General features: G+C 49.1%; 7 protein-coding genes across 7 annotated transcripts; 5 read left to right on the forward strand and 2 right to left on the reverse strand.

Annotated features, from left to right (window-relative positions):
- Positions 1–13: 13 nt before the first annotated feature.
- EI90DRAFT_3052241 (uncharacterized protein) lies at positions 14–2,965 on the reverse strand. The gene is made up of 3 exons (XM_039059920.1): positions 1,955–2,965; positions 1,565–1,900; positions 14–1,494 (listed from the first exon to the last, which is right to left on the reverse strand). The coding sequence occupies exons 1-3, from the start codon at positions 2,846–2,848 to the stop codon at positions 265–267; spliced, it is 2,460 nt and encodes an 819-aa protein (XP_038917517.1). The 5' UTR covers positions 2,849–2,965; the 3' UTR covers positions 14–264.
- Positions 2,966–2,974: 9 nt separating this feature from the next.
- On the forward strand, positions 2,975–5,081 carry EI90DRAFT_3153694 (uncharacterized protein). Its single transcript, XM_039065880.1, has 5 exons — positions 2,975–3,147; positions 3,195–3,349; positions 3,407–3,466; positions 3,545–3,651; positions 3,708–5,081. Exons 1-5 carry the CDS (start codon positions 3,055–3,057, stop codon positions 4,730–4,732), a joined length of 1,440 nt encoding a protein of 479 aa, XP_038917518.1. The 5' UTR covers positions 2,975–3,054; the 3' UTR covers positions 4,733–5,081.
- Positions 5,082–5,181: 100 nt separating this feature from the next.
- Positions 5,182–7,572, forward strand: EI90DRAFT_572922 (origin recognition complex subunit 2-domain-containing protein). Its single transcript, XM_039067816.1, has 2 exons — positions 5,182–5,447; positions 5,538–7,572. The coding sequence occupies exon 2, from the start codon at positions 5,573–5,575 to the stop codon at positions 7,427–7,429; it is 1,857 nt and encodes a 618-aa protein (XP_038917519.1). The 5' UTR covers positions 5,182–5,447; positions 5,538–5,572; the 3' UTR covers positions 7,430–7,572.
- Positions 7,573–11,647: 4,075 nt separating this feature from the next.
- EI90DRAFT_2916125 (HIT-like domain-containing protein) lies at positions 11,648–12,296 on the forward strand (the record flags this gene model as incomplete). The annotated part of the gene is made up of 4 exons (XM_039054576.1): positions 11,648–11,756; positions 11,811–11,945; positions 12,014–12,075; positions 12,144–12,296. 4 exons carry the CDS (start codon positions 11,648–11,650, stop codon positions 12,294–12,296), a joined length of 459 nt encoding a protein of 152 aa, XP_038917520.1.
- On the reverse strand, positions 12,195–13,525 carry EI90DRAFT_568546 (uncharacterized protein). Its single transcript, XM_039067809.1, has 3 exons — positions 13,087–13,525; positions 12,938–13,022; positions 12,195–12,876 (listed from the first exon to the last, which is right to left on the reverse strand). The coding sequence occupies exons 1-3, from the start codon at positions 13,399–13,401 to the stop codon at positions 12,377–12,379; spliced, it is 900 nt and encodes a 299-aa protein (XP_038917521.1). The 5' UTR covers positions 13,402–13,525; the 3' UTR covers positions 12,195–12,376.
- A 1,705-nt stretch (positions 13,526–15,230) lies between these two features.
- On the forward strand, positions 15,231–17,416 carry EI90DRAFT_2916457 (beta-tubulin; the record flags this gene model as incomplete). The annotated part of the gene is made up of 16 exons (XM_039054586.1): positions 15,231–15,314; positions 15,415–15,549; positions 15,610–15,617; positions 15,680–15,759; positions 15,813–15,935; positions 15,988–16,073; positions 16,124–16,154; positions 16,220–16,286; positions 16,347–16,466; positions 16,526–16,567; positions 16,630–16,872; positions 16,936–16,961; positions 17,016–17,074; positions 17,129–17,167; positions 17,222–17,325; positions 17,383–17,416. 16 exons carry the CDS (start codon positions 15,231–15,233, stop codon positions 17,414–17,416), a joined length of 1,281 nt encoding a protein of 426 aa, XP_038917522.1.
- Positions 17,417–17,914: 498 nt separating this feature from the next.
- Positions 17,915–21,573, forward strand: EI90DRAFT_2916517 (uncharacterized protein; the record flags this gene model as incomplete). Its single annotated transcript, XM_039054588.1, has 7 exons — positions 17,915–19,876; positions 19,930–20,088; positions 20,141–20,828; positions 20,885–21,032; positions 21,090–21,203; positions 21,257–21,370; positions 21,429–21,573. The coding sequence occupies 7 exons, from the start codon at positions 17,915–17,917 to the stop codon at positions 21,571–21,573; spliced, it is 3,330 nt and encodes a 1,109-aa protein (XP_038917523.1).
- Positions 21,574–21,686: the final 113 nt, after the last annotated feature.

Below are 21,686 nucleotides of genomic sequence, written 5' to 3' on the forward strand. Positions count from 1 at the left end.
AATTTGGTGTTTGCATACATGTATGTAACACTATGCATTACAAAACACATGGAATGGATACATGAAAGTAACAACAGTCAGGGAGAAGCCAGTCTCTATTACAATAAGTTAATATCAGAGGGGTTCATGAGTCCACGTATCTGCGTAAAATGATGAAGCACTGGCAGTCCGTTATTGGTTTCTACAGTAGTCTGGTTAGCAATCAAGCTCTCGAGTAATCGGAACACTGCTCGAAATGCGAGTGCGCAGTGTGGTTTGTCACAGTCATGGATCGTCCAGTGTTTGCACTGGTGTGTATTCAGACGACCATGTATCATCCGCGATACTTCCGTCATCAGGTTCCACTAATCCAGTGGAGTCCTCCCCTCTTCGCCAAACCACATACCTATTCTTCGCCATTTCGAACTTGACGCTCATTAATGTAGGACAATACGATGTCCACAGATGTAGAATCATTTGCTCGACGGGAGCACGAGATTGCTGTACGTCAGATAGTTTCCTTTCGCGAGCTCGGACTTGCTCCTGTTGAGCGGGTGTTAGGTGAGGCGTATGCGAGGAAACATGAGCAGTATGCTGATCTTGCTGATCATTGGCATCCGTGTGGCCCCCGTTTGTGATCACTGGTGGGAAAGTGAGGACAAGATGGGCAATATTAATTTGGGGATTGGCACCCGGTGGTGCACCAAACACGCCTCCTCCCGGAGCAGCGGCTGGTGGTCCGGCGTCTGGAACTACGGGTCCCTGCACACCGCCTGGGGTGGCTGCGCCCACATCAGCAGCATTTTGATTTCCGACAGCAGGAGTGAATTGAAGGATGGCATCGAAGTTGGGACCATTGAAAGTGAATGCATTCGGCCCTCCGGGCACGAATGCAGGCAAGGGGGGGAGCTGTAGACCGGGGAAAGGAGGGTGACCACCAGGGAAGGGTAAAGGATCACCATCACCATCGTTGTCGTCATTGTTACCTTCCACCACCGGTGGTTGTGGCTGGCCATTTCCAAGGTTGTTGTTCACATCCCCTGGACCTGCGTTCGCTGCATTACCGTTGCCTTCTGCATTTATTTCAGGTGCCATGACGCCCAAAACTTGGCCTAAAAGCTGATTCATAAAATTCGGAAGTCCAGGAGGCCCGCCTCCGCCACCCAGATTAACTGGGACATTTGGTTGGGTAGCGACAGGAGGGGGACCATTCGGACCGTGAGGATTGAGTTGCGGAAAGTTCTGAGCGAATAAGGGTGGCGGGGGATTCAGGAAAGGTGGTTGTTGGGCCAAGGGAGGCATCGGAGCAGGAATCGCAGCAGGACCTGGTGCAACTCCACCGCCCTGAGCAACGCCATTCAAAATGCCATTCACTTGACCGACCACCTGGCCCATGGCATGGTTGAACGCCTGCACCTGGTTCAACACTTGACCCAATAAGCCTCCGAGGCCACCGTTCTGCCCATTCTGGACTGCGGGAGGTGCATTGGTATCAGGTTGGTTTGTCGGATTCAGCTGCAGCAGAGGGATTTGGAAGATCTGCGGCATTTAAAGTAGGTGTAGTTAATTGAGGGTCAGTGTTGACACCGACGTCATTATTCGCAGGTGCGTTGCCTTCGTCAACCTCAATGGCAACGTTCACATCTACGGCAACATTGTCAATGACCATATCGCCGCCGCCGTCGCCGTCGGGGCCCGCGTCATCAGCAGCCTGACCAGGAAGCCCTTCATTGGCAAGTCCCATGGGGCCATTAATGTTAAATGGTGGTGGGGGTGGGTTGAAAAAATTAGGAAGATTGAATGGGAATGAAGGCGGAGAAATCATCACGGAATCCATGGTGGGAACCTCCACACGCTTCAGCGAATCAAACGAGCCCAAGGCTCTGGCGAACGTTTCATCCTGATACACTTCGTATGGGTCCTAAGGAGATCACCGTTAGTATTCTAGGACAGCTCCATGAGCTACAAGGCATACATGGCGGTCAATGAAAGCAGCTGGTAGAGGCATGGATAGCAATTCCACGTCCGGGAGAGTGCGAGCGATGGAAGGAAGGATATCACAAGCAGTCCGAGCCTTGACGGGCACAACCAAAGTCGTTATTGGTGCTGACGAAAGAGCCAAGTTTGGTAGTAGGTGTAATAAATTCTCAGAATCTAAAGGTCCTGTGCAATGCACGGCTGACACGGGTCGTTTCGGTACAAGCCGTTTGAGAAGTTCAGGAGTGCCGGTAACGGACTTAACAGACGGTAAGATGGACGGCCCTAGAGGATATGGAGGAAACATGTCAGGAGCGGAGAAATCTTCTATGCTTGACTGGCTCTTTAGAAAGCGGAAGAGAGCTGAGCTGGCGTCCATGGATGTGCAATGGAAACTCCTGAGCTTAAAGGGAGCAGTATGCGGCAAAAAAGGCTCGCTGTATTTATTTTGGGCTGCGGAGTTGCGTCCAATACGAAGGTGATAATGTTGGAGGTTCTTCAGGCCATGAAGCGCGCGAAGAACAAGGAGAGCGAAACTTCTCAAGAGACGCCCATCATCGCCACTGCCAGGGGATGGTCGTCCAAAGAGTAAAAGACTGCGAGCTCCTCCGGATGTCGAAGGGAACGCCGTGTGATACTCGCGAAGTTCGATAGACAAGTGGCGAATGAAACGTGCTACTGCGTCACGGCGTTTAACAATAGTTTTGAAGCACTTAACGATTTGGTCTGGGCGAGTGAGGGTTATGGAGGCATAGAGAAGCCTTTCGACTTCTGATCTGAACGATGAAGAGACTCTTGCACATGGGACGATTGCGCTGAGGTCCTGTGTGCCACCCGGCTGGGCAACAGCAAATCGCAGAATGATCCCAATAACCTCTTCAGGAATTGCCATGGCTAGTATGATCAAGTGGGTTCCTCGTATGCCTACGCAAGGGATAAGCTTCAAGTATGCTCGTATCCCCTCCTTTATGACGGTTGCGTATCAGGGGAAGGCGGGTTGTGGAAACTGCCGAAGCCAGGCTGTTCTAGGGAAAGCACGATTCGGGACTGATTCAGGTTCAAGGCGCAATACTACCAGGAGGCTGGGGTGCCCCTGCAATGGGTTTCTTTTCCTCGCGAAAAGAGCACTCGGCTCCCAATTACCCACTAAGCTCCTCTAGCGAGCGTGTCGCGTCGGTGAAGCAGAGATGGGTAAGCTCGGCTTGACTCCATTTGTCCATCGTTTGACACCCGCATAGTTCGACTTGTCAAGATCGTCGAAGCATTCTCTCAATGAGCCTGGTCCATCCAAATATCTCGCTTCCTTCTCAGATGTTACACTTCCACGCTCTTCATTCCGTACACAACGAAACTCCGAAGATTCAGTCGCGGGTCCCACTACTGATCGTACAACGTTTGTATATACAGTATTCTTGTCATACTTCATCCTAATGCATCTGGGTGATTGCAGTGCTACCCTGGCTCAGCGGTTGAAAGAGTTGGCAAACGCAAATGCGGATGGCTTATTAGGGTATATTTTTGTCTGTGCAGGTCTTCACAATTTTTCTCTTCTGACGCGTTTCCAAAACCCATTTAAACGAAACTTCAGAGATGACGAGTACCGCCTACTAAAACAAAATTTGTTCGAGCGTTTTGGTGCAGGCAGCCAACTCCCTGCAGAGTCCCCTGTTGTTCGAGTCTCTGGTGGCAAGATGAGTAAGGACGTCTATTCATGTCGGATGAACAATTTATCTCAGCCTCTCGGCCAACAGATACTCCTTCAAGCACTAGTCTGCAAGTTGATTCAAATTTTCGCGTCACTTACGCACCATCAACGCACTCCAACACTTCTCATACCTCAACCGTAACATCGGCCATTAAAGGTGTCATAACGCGCGTCTCTGGGAGAAGATCCCAAGACAAGGGCTTAGGCGTAGATGCAGATGGTATCCCGATCTTAGGGCAGTCTGTAGCCTCAGAGAAGAGGAAAGAACTCTCTCGACAGCCGTCAAATTTGTCTCTACGGAATAATCTTTCCCCTCGCTACCAAGCAGATGCATTCTCTCTCTCCTCTCAGAAGACAGGGAAGAGTTCGAGGACAGCCCGTACCTCCGCTTCAAAAGGCCCACCGTCTGCCTATAAAGCCCGACGCATCGGCAAGTATTCAAACGGGCTGGATGACGACGGTCATAGCGATGAATCTTCCGCCGAACTTCGCGCAGAGATCACGGCTCTCGAAGAGGAGATGCGGCAGGTCCTGAAGAGCTTCGAAGGGCTTGAGATCTCGGCGTCCACGAGACGTGGACCCAGCCTTAGTCCTCACGCTTCTCCTTATGCACCTGCATTGAGTAGCCCCATAATTCGACCTAGCTCATTGTGGACAGTGACACCAGAACGTCTTCCGCCCACCAATCCGCCTCCCGTTCCTCCTCTTCCCCCCCCACCTCCACTACCCTCAACTGGCCCGAGCGTTGCTCAACGGAAAGCATCACTTGGCGTCACTGAAACAGTCCCTGCCAAATCCTCAAAGGCTTCGTTTTTTTCCCGGAAAAAATCAACACCGGTCCTTACCACAGACCAGAAAATATCCTCCCCAGAATCTACGCTAAACGAATCACCCGTTCCACCACCTCCCCCGTTACCAGGTACCGTTAACCCGGCCGTACCGCGATCAGACCCGAACTTGGATAGTATACGAAGACGGAAAGAGGAGACAATGCAGCGATATAATGATCGTCTGGACTATCTAAGGGCCCGTTTGAAAGGCGCTGAATTGCGGGAACGACTTATCAAGTAACTAAATCGCTTTCAGAGGTAATTCCGATACTTGCGGTTGTCTTCTTCCCGCATTCATTCATTCCCGCATACCTTGTCACTTCCATGATACCTGTCATCTTAACCGCCCTTTGGCCTAACCTTTCTTTATCCCGTCTTCCGACTTCCGGATGATCATTCTAATTAGCTTGTCATGCCTGTATGAGTCCAGATATAGGCTTCAATACCGTATGCGTGTACTGTAGCATAACGGCCATAAGTTTGGCCGCATGTCGCACCGGGGTGTTGAAAATGGGCATGTTGCATTTTTAGATTATTGGTCTACATAGGTAATTATCTCAACCCACATACCAGAATATTACCATTCAGCGAGAGCTCAGGGTGTTTCCAAATTCCCATTCAAAGTCTACTAGCGCTCGGATAGTCGCACACAAAGGATAGATCTCACCTCAGTTCACGAAAGGAGAGCAAGAAAAAGTCGCGTCCATTGGCTTTTAAACCTACAACGACGTCTATCAACAAAAGGGAAAGGAATTGTGGGCAATCATCGGCGGCTGGAAGTCCGTGAGCCAATAAACTACGGGACGTCGATATAATCTCTAACACACCTCAAATTCTAATGAGGACTCTCGAGCTCTTATATACGCAACGTCGCTGAGTGACAACGTCACAAAGGAATTTCTAATATATAAACCAAAGCACCCAAAAGGTCAGCTACACATCAGTCACCCACCGATGTAAGTAGAGTTGACATTCTAGATGCCATTGGATGTTCCTGATCTACGTGGATCGCGCAATGACGGCTAATGATAATGTCTTTTATTTAGTAACCTCTGCGGTCAGAGGTTTTAAATTTACATACATGAGAATGAACTTGGCTGTTTTGCACAGCCACTCTATGCCACCCACCAAACGCGCGCGTGCAGAAGAGAAGCCCGAAGTCGCGTCTTCTATTAGCAAGGGGGCCCAAGACCACACGAAACCCCAGATAATTTTAGTCTCTTCTGCCACCCCAGCCAAGCGGACACGAACGTACTCGACTCCTTCCAAGCCCAGGAAGCTCAGGACATCAACCACCTCCGGTAATCATATTCCGGCATATACAACTGAAGAAAAGGAATTTAAGGGAAAGGGGAAAGCTTCCATTGACGCAGCGCTTGAAAATGACTCCGATGATATGGCACAAACGCCATCCAAATCAGGAGGACGACGCGAAGGCTTCTCTCGCATCAGTTCCCGATTCAGAAACGAGGGGAAGCGCGTAGTGGGGGTGTCTAGTGATGATGGGGAAAGCGAATCAGATGAGAATGACCTTTATGCATCGCCAAGGAAGACTGCGTCAAGCCAAAATCTTTCTGTGGCATGGGCTGCACTTGATGATGACTCCTCTGTCCGACGGACTTCTTCCGACATCTATTTTTGCCTTTCATCTCATCCATCCAAAACCTCGGATAATGTCTTCACGGCTCTTCTGCCCTACCTCACTATGGAGGAGTGCAGACATCTTCTTTCACAATCGCCCGCTAACAGAAAACCCTTACTGCTAGCGCTCCAGGATCAGGCTTCTGAACGGCACGTCAACATGTTTCGAGAGTGGGAATTCGAGCTTGGTCAGGGTTTTAATCTACTATTCTACGGATATGGTTCAAAACGGGGACCACTCAATAAGTTCGCGATGGACGTGTGTCGCAAGATAGGGAATGTGGTCATCGTCAACGGATACTTGCCTTCATTTGGTCTCAAGGGACTTCTCGAAAGCATTGAGCAGATTCCTGGATTATGCTCATTGCCTGTCCCTAATCCTGGGGGCATTGAGGGGCAAACTCGTAGAATATACGAGTATTTCCTGCCTGAGGCTGCTGATACCGAGCATAGGACCGACCAAGAACCTCCATCCACATCCCGATCGCGCCGACCGCTCTTTCTTTTTATACACAACATTGACTCGCCCCATTTTAACTTTCAGAACTTGCGCACACGTTCGTGCCTTTCCCTTCTCGCGTCTAACCCCCGGATACATGTCGCTGCCTCGCTTGACAATATACATGCGCCTATCATGTGGTCCACACAAGAGATGTTGAGTCGCAAGCATTCTGAAGTCCCTGAGACTGCATTCTCACCGGTTCCCTCTGCCCGCGGGTTCGCATGGATTTGGCATGAGTTGGCCACTTTTGCTCCCTACACAGAGGAGATAATTGCCTCTCGCGATATAAGTGCCCTTCCAAAATCGCCGTCGCCTACTGGAGCCAGTGCAAGCAAAGGTAATTTGGGCCTCGTGAATACTGCGCCATTCGGCGGTCAAAATGAGCTCCTTGTCGGTGGAGGTGGTCGTCCCCCGATTACAGAGTTGCAAGCCAGCCAGGTTCTTGGCAGCGTTACCCTCAAAGCACGGAGGCTTTTCAAAGCAATGGGCATGGATATGCTGACAAGATGGGCGGAGGCATTGCAGAACGACCCGAACTCGCGTGATCCTTTGCATACGCTAGGAATGCCTTATACACAACTGATGCGTCGTGCGAAGGAGGAATTTCTTGCATCAAACGATCTCGCGTTACGAGGGCTGCTACAGGAGTTCAGGGATCATGGGTTGGTGAGGTCAAGGTTGACGGACTTAAACCTGGGGGAAGGAGTCGAGGATCTTCAAACTGGCGAAATGTTCTGGATTCCATTGCCACGAGATTTCCTCGAGAGAACCGTGGCAATGGTGGACGTCGACTGACAAGCCGTTTGTATGCTCTACCTTCGAGGCCATCACAGTCCATGGCTGCCTTTTATTCCACAGTGTCCCTTCAAGTGGCCTGTTCTGAATATCAGAGGAGCAGCGAATTCTTGCTGTGATCCGGTTGACGTAGATGAGCAAGTATACCTTTGGTCTTTTGAGTATGGTAGCGCCCTTGTATCAATGTAGCCTCGTGCACAAACGGTTGGGTAGCAGCACCAGTTGTACGGAGCGTACTCCGAGATGCAAGGGGTATGCGTCCAGTCACCTCTCCTGTGACCAGAAGCTTCGCCACTTATGAGAAAACCTTGAAGAGTTGCACGATTCCCTGTGTAGTGCTTGCCCAATTCAAGACTCTTTGTACGGGGCTCTTGCACCATCATTCCTCATCACGTCATACATATATACATGCGGTTTAGCGTTATGACCTTCGTTGCGATGGATTTGTGACCATGCAAGTATCATTATGTAACGATTTCTACCACGGCATTCCGTGGCAAGTCCTCGCGGCTTATGAAGTGCAGAGGTAAAACGTAGTCTAGCGGCCATGATGGGTTAACCGTTACCCATCAGGGATGGAGAGTCAACAAACTGTTTGCTGACACCTCTATAGCATCTAAAGGTTAATAGAAGACGCTATAGGGTCTGGAGGTGTTTGGATGACGCCTTGAGACGTCCCTTGCGGAAGTGGGCGGCCTGGCCACTGTAACGCGTAGCCAAGGTCAACAGGGGATTTATGCACTTACGGCAGGTGGACGTCGGTTGCACGAGAGGTTAGGATATAGACTTAGGCCGGGCCTCTGGTCGTGCTGGTGTACAACAATATTACAGAGCTCATGAAAGGTTCTGCAGCGTTCCAGAATTATACGGTTCGGATTCACTTCCGCACGCGAGTGGTCTCCGTAGCTTTCGCTGGGCACAGCCGGTTGTGCCTGAGAGTTCGTAGGGAGGGGTGAGGCTCCCAGGCCGGGTGCATTAGTCATTCTTGTATGCCCAGTCCTTCCATCTAGCCCTACATGAGGCTCCGAGATGGGTATTCGAGCCTCCCATCATTGTAAACAAGTCCATCCCTTTCAATAGCCACCTTCCGGCACCGCTGACTTTCCGGTCTGATTCCTTTCTCCAACGTTGGAATTAGACTCGAAGCCGAGTGTGAATCTCGGTGTTTTCAGGGTGTAGTTGGATGAATGGGCCGAGGTTCAGCAGACAGCTTCTTATATACACTTCAGCAAGGCGGGAGCCTGAAGCTCTGGCTGAAGTAGGGTGTGTGTGGACTCTCTCTTGTTACCCCGCGGTCGCGCGACAACGCAACAGTCCTACTGTGATCCACATTGAGTTTACATGTATGGGTTATCAGGACATAAAATAAGAAGGCGGGTGGGTGATGTCGGGGGTGAGTGTCATGTAAGAAAGAGGGGACGGAGTTGTCGGCGAAAATGGTGTGTGTGTGTAGTTCTGGATATTTAACCTGCACACTATAGGCTGCTCGTGAGAGCGCCAAGGGCAGGGGTCTCGGCGAAAATGGTGACATGAGGCAGGACGTTCAGTGAAAGCGGTTTTTGTCACCAGAGTTCTGTACCGCGGAGGATCAAGACAGCAAAAGAAAGAACAATGGGAGCCTAATGCTAACTCGAAATTATGTCAATCAAAACCAACTAGTTCAGCTGAATGTTCGATGAGACTAGACGCCGTGCACAGGAGCCCATAACATGGCGCGAGTGGACAGGTATATCTCCATCGGATCCGATCAGTGACAAGTTAACAAGACCTTAGGTTTAACCGGTTGTGATCATGCGGTCAGACCGTGCTGAACGTTCTGGGTAAGGTCTCATCTCAACACCATTGCCAACACCACACAACAGCCTGCCGCTCATATGTACCTGCCGATTCATCATACAGTCCCATATATCAAGGGGACTCGACAAATATATCGAGTATTGAGGCTGCAGCTCCTCTCTACGAGCTCCCACGAGTGGGGAGAATCACAACATTAGAAATGTGAGGGCCTCGAGGGAGGTCGATAAGTTGGTGGGATATCACAGAGGGAATTAGTGATGCGTAAAAGATCATCTTAACCATTGTATAATACACTCATTTTTAACATGATTAAAACTGTGTTTTACAATGTGGTCCATTGCATTTTACCAGGATTCCTTTACCACGTTAAAGGAGGTAGATGACCTGTTTTTTAATAATTCTCCACCACAATAACGATTGTAAACGGTCAATTTACAAGGGTGCATTTTGTAATTTACCGGTCGGATTTCATCATTTACAATATTGTTAATTTGGCGAAAAACGTGGTTATTTATCGTCATTTACAACTACATTTATGGCAGAGACTCTAGGTTACGTTGCGATGAATAGCAGTCATTGCAAGTGAGGAAATGAACCGAGTTGAGGTGAACAAAAGACACAAAGGTCAATTCGAGGAGTGACGAAGAAGAGCCGATCCGGAAAGCATAACGCAGGATTGAAGCCTTGGGCTCACGAGAAAAGTACGGAGTTGAGTGCGAGCAAGAGACGGGCAGCATAAAAGTCGAGCATCGATTCGATTTTGATGAGGTTGATTTGACAGAGCATAACCTAATGAAAGTGGAGGAAGTCTCGGGCTGTGAATAAGACGGTAGAAGATACCATAAGTGAACTTCAACCCTTGCGCACAGCTTCGCGAGGCGGTCTTTCCTTCTGAGTGGGCCAGGTTAATTGATTCAGACTTTCTTCTGTTGTGGGGCCATCATAGTGACGACCACGGGGGTTCCTTTTTGGCAGTACTAGTAGAGGTGGTTGTCATCGGGCCTTGGTCATTATCATCGCTTTCGAATTCCAGTCGCGTTTTTTGGTTACTAGCACAGGGGGAAATTAGCAAGGCAGCAGAGGGAGAAGAGGTAGTTGGGAGATAAACTAATGAGCGCACATGGGGCCAAACTATGCCCTAAGCAGATGCACGAGCTTTTCTACCACAGGTGTGACCCTTGGGTAACATTGATTCCTGTTTGCTGTGAGAGGCTTGACGATTTTCTAAAATAAATAAATAAATGCTATTTCTCATTCACCAATGAGTTAAAGACGCGTAAAGACGCGTTGAAACACGTCCAGATGGAAGCCATTCATGGCATCGCTGTCAGTGAGGCAGCATGCCCAGTGTCCATATTCATAAGTACTTGCCACTTCTGAGAAGAGTAGCTAGTTGCATAGCGAAAGGATAGTCAAATTGGCAGGAAATGAGCAGGTTGCAGAACGTGTATGGTATGGTGGAGAGGATAAGGCACTGAGTGGAATGGAAACTGCCGAGAACAACTTGGTCCGATTTCAGTCTAAGCGCCACAGTCTCTGCTTACATCTTTAAGTGCCAGCTTCCATACTTGGGACTCCTTGCGACAAGAAACATTCCTGACAATTCCACCCATCGCAAAGTCGCGATCTAGTTTACTAATGTCTACAACAAGCCGTACCAACATATAATCGAGCTCTTGGTTATGCCTCGCTAGGGAAATCACGCATTGTCGGGGGAGATGACAAAGTTTCCACAATGTGGGCCCAAAAACAACGAATTAAATTTAGGAACTTATCCTTCGTCTGGGTAGGAGTGTTTGAATTTCATGGCTCTCACTATTGAGCTGAAGTAGCTGTGGACTCAAATCCCCGAGCACGTCACAAAACGTCGCTTGTGAGAACATGCGTCACCTCGTTGACCTTGTCTCAGATAGCGGTGCCTACATGGATGCTGCCTTGGCACCGACCTCTTTTACTACAGTCAAATTATCGCTCTCGCTTCGGTCTCTTCAGTATGTGGCCGATTTCCCTATGGTACGTACGCATTCCCGTCGTTGGGCCATCATCGATCGCAGTTGCGAGCTCGCAAGGTCAATCGACGACGATGACTAACCGAACTCCGGCCGTCCATACCTCTGACCTTTGTACAATACATCGCAGCTCGAATACCATGAATTGAGTGGTAATTTACGCAGGGAAGAGTCTGGTATTTAGCATCGTGAAACGTATATTGTAATTTACAATGAAAAAAATATCACGAAAACAGTGGTAAATGGTCAAAAACCAGACCAAAAATGGTTTTTTACGGCCATTTACTTCCCACAGTGATATTCTTCTCACGAAGTCGACGGTAGGTTCCGTTGCGATAGGTTCTATGGGTCGAGAGATTGTCTTGGACAGCATCTTCAAACCACACTACATGTGACCAAAGCTTTGTTTCCCATGCCATCCAAGGCTCAGTCATTGGAGCCCTGTGCATTCTGCAACATCATTGAGGGAACTGAGCCTAGCTACAAGATATACGAGACTGATTATGTTGTGGGATTCTTAGGTGAGGGTAATCTATCAAACAGCTCAGCTTATACGCTCCAACTTCGTGGCACAGATATACAACCCGCACGACGAGGCCACGTCCTTATCATCCCGAAGGTCCATATCGAGTTGTTTTCCCAACTACCGGAGAAGTACGCAGCTGCTTTGGGCGATGCCCTAGTTAAAGTTTCAAAGGCTTTGACATTAGGTATGTCACTGATACTTTCATCGTCCGCAATCGTAGAAACGTGTATCAACGTCTTTCCTCCTATTTAGCTCTTGATAACCAGGCATTGACAGTAACTTTGAATCAAGTCTACGCTCAGGTTGTTCCTCATGTCAGTTTCGTCAACGGCTGCTTGTTTGTTGCAGTCGGCACTAAATTTGTCGGTCTTCCACCCTTAAGGCTCATTTCCACATTGTTCCCGCCCCTGACTTTCGGAGTACCTCCACTTCGGCTCGGGTTGGCAACAACAAGGTTGAAGTATTCCCAGGGCGACATCAACTGGATGATGACGATGCGATTGAAGTGGCGAAAATGATTAAATCGCGCTTGTGAAAATGTTTGCTCTGATACCTTGGGATCCTATAAGTATTACCACCAGATGTAAACGCCCTTGTTCAGGAAGGGGAATGCTACTAAGAAGTATCCATGGCTTCAGAGGCTTGCTCAGTCCGCGAAACAGACCTCGTCACTGGGGGTGGTGGACGGGCATTTGGAGGTAGCTGAGCTGGTGGAGGGAGGGGAGCTGCGGCTGGGTTCGTGTAATAGGAGGGATTTGCCACGGGACGGAGCTGATAAGCAGATCCAGTATAGACGCCTCCGTTCTCGACTGGATGTTCGACTGCAAGTTCTTTCCCCTTCCCCTTCCGAGCGTTCTGCATCATGGTCGCTAAAGTATTTGCAGACGGCGCAAACTTCCTCCTCGAGCTTCCAGAAGCAGGCGTTTGTATCCCCTCGTTGCTATTGACGCGCATTTTTTCAAGACCTTTCTGCAGCGACGCGGAGCCTGAACCAGCTGCTGGTGCTAAGGATGGGTCTGTAACTTCTGGTTTTGAGCGCCTGGTGAGGGCAGCGGAGGCTGTGATGGTATGAGGGATGATATCTTGAAGGAAAAGCAGCTCATCTGTCCTGCGAACTGCAGTCGCTGGTTAACCGTTAGAAACACTTAGACTCTGTTCAGATTTATAATATCTTACCGAGATCTTTGAGCATTACAATAGATCTCCCTTCTCGTATTGCTTGGTTGTGACCCTCGATACCAAGACGCTTGATGAACTCCTCCTTGCAAACGTGATGAGGAACGTGCATAAAAACGCGACACCCGTATTCTGGAGTTTGGACATACAGTCGCGATAGCAACAAGGAATATTGCCTCCTTTGCTGCCGTTCCAAGTTCCTTGTCAGCTTTCATAATTTTTGACACACGACTTAAAGGCAAGAGAGACTGTCCGGGCAAGCGTTCGGTTGGTGGCTTGCTTTTGGGTTTTTTAGGTGCAGGCTCGGCGGCATCAGCAGCTGTTGCTGTTGCCGCCTCTGTTTCCGCGATTTCTGGGTCAGACTCGATCTCGTTGGTCTGCTCTTGTTCTGGCTCAAGGTAGTCTTCGGTTTCGTCGTTCAACGTCTCCACTTGGGGGATGGAAGAATCGACTGTTTCATCCATGTTGCAGATGGCCCTGACGTCTTTTGGATGATATCAGTAGCAGGCTTGTCGAGAAGACGGTCCAGGGCACGTCACGTGTCACGTGTTGTTGTTGTTGGATATTTACATAACCTGCAGACTGTAGGGATCGAGATAAATACACGAAAATAAGGTGAGAAAATAAAGAAATAAGTCCGATTAGGGTGTCCTTGATCTCTCCGATAAGGCATTGCCCGAATGCTGCTCCACTTTTGAGTCGTCGTGTTGGGTTGACAGTTTTTGGGTGTCGATTTCGAAAATGGGTTGGGTTCCTTCCAGCGGTGTCATATCTCGGGGTGTGTTTATTCTGTCCTTCTCGTATGCTCCACTTTTGTTCGGTTTATTCCGGGTATTGCTCATGATACCGACCCCCCCCCCCTTCTTTGCTTCTACTCTCCAGTCAAACAGGCAGCCCCTTTATCCACTCACTGCTTTTGACCTTCGCCACCAATTTTGTTAGTCCACTAGGGGATCTGTACACCATCGATTTAACACGACCGTCACGCGCTTCGCCTAATGTCGCAGCAGGCTGGATCTATCCGTGTGCATACGATGGTTCCAGTATTCCTATCTGGGGGCGAGGCACAGTGTCGTCCTCGTGCATAATTCTCTGGCGTTGCCAGATTTGCACTAGCATGTAAAGAATATCGTCTTGTTTGATTATGGAAGGGAATAGGGGGTTGATGCGGAAATGCTCATCTACCTCCGGCCAGGGACTCAGCATCTCGACTCATTGCAATGGTCCTTATTGTTCGGCAAAATTCATCCTTTGGCATATTTTTGCTTAGCTGCTAAGCGACGGTGAGCGATGTGGTGTGAACACGAAGAAGTATACAGTACGCCCGTCCCTTGCGCAGTGATCTCGACGGAGAATGGCAGTTCGACAATATTACGCTTCTCGCTGTTTAGCTTCTCAAGCGGCCTCGCCTTAACCGGAGGTGGTACATTAGTCTTTGGACACAATAGCCAAACATAAATTCTGCCCGAACCTGCCGGTGGCAGAGGCTTCGTAAACTTCTGTTCTTTGACGGAATCCAGAAAGCAGCATCAACGATAGGCAGGATCCCAGCCTCTACTAAACATCAACGACACCCGAGAAACCTCCATCCCAATGGATCCCTAACTTTAGCTAACCCCGCTCGTTCTTTTCTTCAGCCGTGCAACTCATACCATTCCCCAATGCTATCGAGGTACACCTGTAATTACGCCGAAAGAATATACATGTCCTCATTCCCGTCCTTAATTCGGGGGTTGCGCCACTAATCACCTTGCCCGGAATAATTTACATGGTGACATGTTGGCGATTTCTGGGACACCTTTTCAGTGCCAGGCTCAAACATTATTTGAGGCTCTGTCTACTTGCGCCCGCGCGTCCGTCGGTCGAGCCATCAATCACGGTCCTTTTCCTTTTTCAGCAAACACGGGAACAACCGCAAATGACGCGTCAAGGAAGAGCCAGTGAATAAATTGAAGGATCTCAATACGCTCACTCAACCTTTTTTTTTTCTTTCCGTCCATTTTCCTCCTCATATCGACCTCTCGACAAACAATGGTTCGCGAGATCATCAATATACAGGTATGTGGCCTTCTAGTTCGCGGCGAAAATGGCGCTTAGAACGGCAAAAATTGCACCAGCTGGGCCAAGTAAGTCGTGCATGACGTTTTTCGCAGTTGATCCCATTATGAAGTGCTTTCCGCACCTCCCTACACGCGCAACGCTACCGAGCAGGCAGGTAACCAGGCAAGCAATTGTTTCTTCCTTGTTGAACGCGTCGTTTTCTTGAGTCTGATTGGCCATTCATGCACTATCGATGACCATCATCATTATTGGCGCCCAGATAGGAGAGACGTTCTGGAAGACGATTCTTCGCGAGCATGGAATGGACGATTCCGGAGTAAGCCTCACTTATGACGCTTTAGCTCGGCAATGATTAGGATATCCTTACTTTGAAACTTCCGCATCTCACCGTGATCCTCCTCATCGTGTCCCCCCAGGCATATGTGGGGAGTGACCCTCTTCAACAAGCAAGTGCGGGGGTTTATTTCAATGAAGTCGGGGGACGAGGTTCAAGTCCAAAGTATGTCCCAAGATCGGTGCAACTTGATTTGGAAGCAGGCGTTTGCAATCATGTAAGTGTCAATTCAGTTCCATCATAAGCTGGTTTGTGCTGAGTAGATATATCACGATAGCTACGATCGTATGTTACACATGTAGAGTTGAAGTGTGAAGGAACTCATCATCGGCGAAACCATTTTCCAGTGGACCCTTGGGGCATCTCTTTCGCCCAGACACATTCATCCATGGCGAGAGCGGGGCAGGAAATAACTGGGCCAAGGGCTGTGCGTGGTTTATCATACTATGTTTATTTTGGTGGTTGATGGCGATGCTCCAGATTATACCGAAGGCGCAGAGCTAGTGGATCAAGTCCTTGACGTTCTACGTCAGCAAGTCGAGAACTGTGACAGTTTCCAAGGTTTCCAGTTTATTCATTCCCTAGGTGGTGGTACAGGGTCAGGTATGGATAGATGAATTCTACCACGGAATTATGATGTATGGTTGTAATTTAGGTCTTGGTGCTCTACTTGCTGGGAAAGTTCGCGAAGAGGTTCCCGATGCCATGATTGCAACTTTCTCGGTGTTGCCTTCTGCTAAAGTGAAGATTGTTTAAATTCGCCACATATCCAAGTTTATACTTCGTCCTAGATGTCCGACACAGTCGTCGAGCCCTATAACTGTGAGTGACGATTAAGCAGGTCCACAAGAATACAAACGCTCACGTAACCTTTCTCTACACCTCAGCCATGCTGGCGATTCACCAATTGACAGAGAACAGTGATTTGGCAATTTGTATCGACAATGAGGCTCTGTGGGTGCAGAAATGGGCATCGTTCACACATCAAAGACTCACTTGTGCATTGTTGTACAGTTATGACACCTCCCACCGTCTTGGTTATAAGACACCAGAGTTCGAGAATTTGAACCAGATCATTGCAACCGTCATGGCTGGGGTATCAACGAGTTTACGATTCCCTGGGCAGCTAAACGGGTGCGGTTTATATGGCTCTTTCGCAAAACTGGGCACCACTCATATCATCTTGTGGCTAGTGACTTGCGCAAGCTTGCTATGAATTTAGTCCCATTCCCTCGGTTAGCATTTCTCGGCAAGTCAATTACCCAGCTGTCGTTGCTGAGCCTGCTCCACAACCTAGATTGCACTTCCTTGCGCCATCATATGCTCCAATCGTCGCTCCAGGGAGCCGGGCATTCCAATCGCAATCGATCCCGGAGCTGACGACCTCCATGTTTGACCGCAAGAATATGCTCGTAGCATTAGACCCTCACCACGGGCGTTATCTTACCGCTGCGGCTATCTATCGTGGCAGTGTGAACTCCAGGGATGCTGAGGCAGCAATTGGCGACATGAAAAGAAAGAATTCATCATATTTTGTCGAGTGTGTGAAAATTCGATGTTTTCCGATGCAAGTATTATACTTACTTTTGATCTTCTATCGTAGCTATATCCCGGATAACGTCTCAATAAGTAAGCCCTCGTTTTTGGAATGAAATGGTCACAGAGGTGCTAACGGGTAAACAGCTTTATGTAGCGTGCCTCCCGTAGGACAGAAGCAGGCTGCAACGTGTCTTGGAAATACGGTTAGTGTTTGAACAATTCAAGTGCTTGTAGTCCTGAAGTCAAGATGCTCACAGACTGCAATCGCCGAAGTCATCCAAAGGACGCAAGTTCAGGTATCGGTTGTCAATCGTTTCATTTCCCATCCAAACTAAATTAATTCGCTATAGTTTTCCGCCATGTTTAAGCGTCGTGCATTCATGATCTGGTACATGAATGAAGGCATGGACGAGATGGAGTTCACAGAGGCGGAAAACAACGTTCTTGATTTGATGTGAGTTGACATTCTTGTCCACTCATGAATTTTTCTGATAGATTCCATCGCACGTAGGTCTGAGTACCAGCAATACCAAGAGGCAGAGTAAGTGACCCATCTACGGAGATAGCACAATTAGCTCAGCTTCCTTTAGACTGGATGATGAGGAGGGTTATGGAACCGAAAATGCAAATCAACAAGTTAATTATGAAGAGAGCATTGCGCCAACTGAGTACTAAGATGCCAGTTAGGTGTGTGGCAGCAGGGAAGTTCTGATGGATGGTTCAATATACCTCATTTTTTCTGGATATCAATTATCGTCGTTCATGTTACCCTACCTATTCAAATCATTGAGTAATGTCACGCGTGGGTTTCTTTGGCTGCCGTCAGGGGTCTCCTCCTTTTCGACATTTTGGCGCTGACGTTGACCACACATTGAGTGCGCATACAGCAAGCACTGTGAGACTCCCTACCTCTATCCATCTGGGACGGAGGACGAGACACGCAGACATCCATGTCATACAACTATGATCGCCCCCCGTCACCCTCCTATCCTGGTGCATCTGAAGCACAGGATGGCCCCTCATCGTATGCGAGCTCAACAAACATGAGTATATCCCTGCCTCGGCCTCATGTCACCCGTCGTGAGACTCGAACTAACTTTCCGGACAGCAGTCCTCTGCATCATAATGAAGGGACATCATACTTCCAGTCGAGACCCATATCGCCAAGTCTCAACCGCAGAATGCACGGCACATCAGCCGCAGCGGGACCCAGCCTTACCCGCCCACCGGTTCCCTCGAATCCACGGCATAGCCAGGGCCGAAGCGTCAGTGTGTCCAGTGTTAGGCCACGGTACCAGGAAACAGTTGTGTCGGAGGAGGATGAGGACGAAGAAGCACCACGTCGCCGGCGTAACGTGACGCCAGCTGTTGATGGCGATGGCTCGTCCAGTAGTGATGATGAAGAAGGTGAAGCTACTCGGGTGTTGGAGCGCGAGGAAGCCCTTAGCGAGTCAGGGTCTTTAGACCCAGTTACACTCAAAGAACGACAGTCCCTCATCAATGTTGAGCACCCATTCGGTCTCCCTATCTGGAAGCCCGCCTTGTATAAAAAATCACGAACCGTAACTCGTGATGCTGAACACGCACTGCACAACATCCCATCCGCGACCGCCGAGCGCCACCTTCATCCAGGCAACGTGTTTTGGGCACTTTTGTTTGGCTGGTGGATGGCTCTGATATGCTTTCTTGTTGCAACTATTCTGTATTGTGTCCCTAGAGGTGGCAGTCGCTTTGGTCGGCTCATACGCGGCCTTGGGTGGTATTTATTTTGGCCTTTTGGCAAGTATCTTGAAGGCGACATCGAAGACCCTTCGGACGAAGAGGGCCCTAAAGACGAAGATGATGAAGCAGATAATGGCCATGTCAGCCCAATCCCCGAAGAAACTTCCAATCTCGTAGAGGAATCGGAATTTGCTGGAGGGACGGTGAAAGGCTCCAAGACTCCACCGCACGTCCCAACTGGTGTTTTGCTCTCCGAGCAATCTACTATCACTCCTCAAACCTTCTCGCTGCGGCCTGAGACTGAACGTGCTCCTTTACTATCATCGAATGGAAGTCCTGGTGTTGCGCGATCTACCAAGACCTACGGTTTAGAGTTGCCTCGAAATGAAGTCGACCGCGTGGAAGCCCACATGCTTTGCACCATTATCTATTATCTTTTCTTCATATCCATCATTGCTCCGGTCATGCTCGTAGTGGCCTTGGTTTGTTATGCTTTGGTGTTTACCATCCCAATGGCCAGGCTCAACAAAGAGCTGCTCAAATACCTATTTTACCACCCGCTACGTGTCCGTTTCCGAGAGGCTCCCCCACCTACCGTCCAACCTCCCCCTCCCGAATCACCTCTCAACTCCGCTACACCTACTTTCACCGTGAAACAACCTCGCCTCCGGGCGGGACAAATTGCTCCTTTTGGAAAGCCTACTTCTAAGGTGCTTCTTTGCACTTATCGGGCCGTTGGATTACAGTATTACAAGTACACAGTTGGAGGTGTGAACATCATGTTTGTCAACCTTCTTCCTGTCGTATTCTTCGTCATATTCGACTTCTTCGTCCTTGTGCCCATACGCCGACGAAGCGAAAACTCCGGTCAGCCGATCAACCGATTTTTCCTGTTCCTTACCTCAGGTCCCTTGCTGTTTTCCCTGAGCCTGGCAAGCGTGATTCCGCTTTCCTACTTCATTGGGATGGCCGTGGCCAGCATCAGTGCACAATCATCGATCGGCATGGGGGCCGTTATTAACGCTACTTTTGGCTCAATCATCGAAATTATTCTTTATTCCAGAATGCTGCTAGCTGGAAAAGGAAGGATCGTGGAGGGTTGTATTGTGGGCAGTCTGCTTGCCGGCGTGCTGCTTATGCCTGGTACCAGTATGTGTAGTGGTGCTATGAGAACCAAAGAGCAGAAGTTCAATGCGAAGAGCGCCGGCGTCACTAGCACTATGCTGATCATGGCCATCATTGGGACGCTGACTCCTACGTTGTTCTATCAGACATTCGGTGAAGTGCGTTACATTAGACAATGAAGTCGTCTTTTTCCTGACTTGGTTCCCTTCAGTTCACGCTTGTGTGTGACGGCTGTCCTCCTTTGAGTGGCGATGGATCTCCTTGGCACTGCCGGAAGTGTTATTATGAGCACCTTGATCCAGCAAGCGATCCTTTCTATCAGACGACCGTCAGGAGCCTCATGTACCTTTGCGCCTCCGTCCTCCTTCTAGTGAGCAAGATACGGCATCTTTGTTATCGGAAATATATTGACACTTGTTCAGTCTTATCTCATTGGGCTTTGGTTCTCTCTGCGAACTCACGCTTCACAAATTTGGCAAAATCCTCAGCAGCTAATGCAACCCCTCGATGCTCTTGCCAGTTCGATAACAAATCCCGCGAGTCGCATGTCCATGTACAAGCAACTCTCCCAAGTCCTTCCGATTCACCGTCCACTCAATCGTCAGACCAGCAATGTAACTATGACAGGGCCGCCTCCTCCCGTGAACCAGCATCAAAGGGGCAGAGGAACCTCACAACAACCTTCGGCCTCAGATCAGAGCTCGCAAACCGGAAGTGGTCGCACAACACCAGTCCCTGCGTCTCTAGAATCTCCCACCATAACTCGACGACCCACTGCCGTTGCGTCAAGTACACCTGTTGGTCAAACCCCACGTAGTCCAGGCCCGCTTGCATATACACCTCTTATCAATAGCGTCAACTTGGCCGTAAGGGACGCCAATATTGCTCCGATGCAGCTTCCCCCGAACCTCACCACAGATGATTTCACACGAGCCGTGGCCGTTGCTACTGTGTCAGCTTTACGACACCAGCAGGACCACCCCAAGGTTCGTGGCCACGATGAACCAGGTGGCCAGGGTGGTCATGGAGGCCACGATGCCCCCGCCTGGAGCAGGTTTGTCAGCGCTAGCGTTCTTCTTGGTTGCACTGTACTATATGCCATAATCGCTGGTATGTATTATAACTTGGATTATCTATATCTTGACTAAACTGATGAATATCGACAGAGATCTTGGTTGACACCATTGACGTTCTGCTTGTTGGCTACGGATTGGATGAGAAATTTCTTGGGATTACCTTATTGGCTTTGGTTCCGAATACGACAGAATTCATGAATGCTATCTCTTTTGCCTTGAACGACAATATCACATTGAGGTATGCTTAAACACTCGATCCTTCGTAACTTTAACTAACCGATGTTCTTGGCGAAAGTATGGAAATTGGTTCAGCTTACGCCCTTCAAGTGTGCCTCCTTCAAATCCCAGCGATGGTGGCGTTTTCTGCATGGTCTGACCCTGCACTTAGCAGCATCGCCGATACCTTTACGTGAGTGCATTCACTTGTCGGTCACATCAGTCTACGACATTCATCTTCGACAGACTCATTTTCCCCCGCTGGGATGTAATCGCCATCATCCTTTCTATTTTCCTTCTCACATACACATATATAGAAGCCAAGGCCAACTACTATCGAGGCAGTATCCTCGTTCTCAGGTGAACTGCTACTTCCTTACTTGGCAACGATCGGTACTGACGAGCGAGCCCTACGCAGCTACGTTGTCTTGGTCGCTGGATTCTACTTCGCCCCGCCTCGGACCAATGATGAAGACCTCACCCTGTTGCATCGCAACTTCATGCCACCTTCCGGTCTATGGGGGTATATTCAGACACTCTACTTTTCCATTTGGTCATCTTGACAAGTTTCATTCTTCATCCCGATGCTACTTTACCCCACTATTGAAAATAGTTGTATCATAATATATATTTCACGGGACATCTCGTTCTCACAACAAATGAAATGGATATCCCA

The sequence above is a fragment of the Cantharellus anzutake genome, assembly GCF_015039405.1.
Source record: "Cantharellus anzutake strain C23 chromosome Unknown EI90scaffold_17, whole genome shotgun sequence".
Lineage (NCBI taxonomy): Eukaryota > Fungi > Basidiomycota > Agaricomycetes > Cantharellales > Hydnaceae > Cantharellus > Cantharellus anzutake.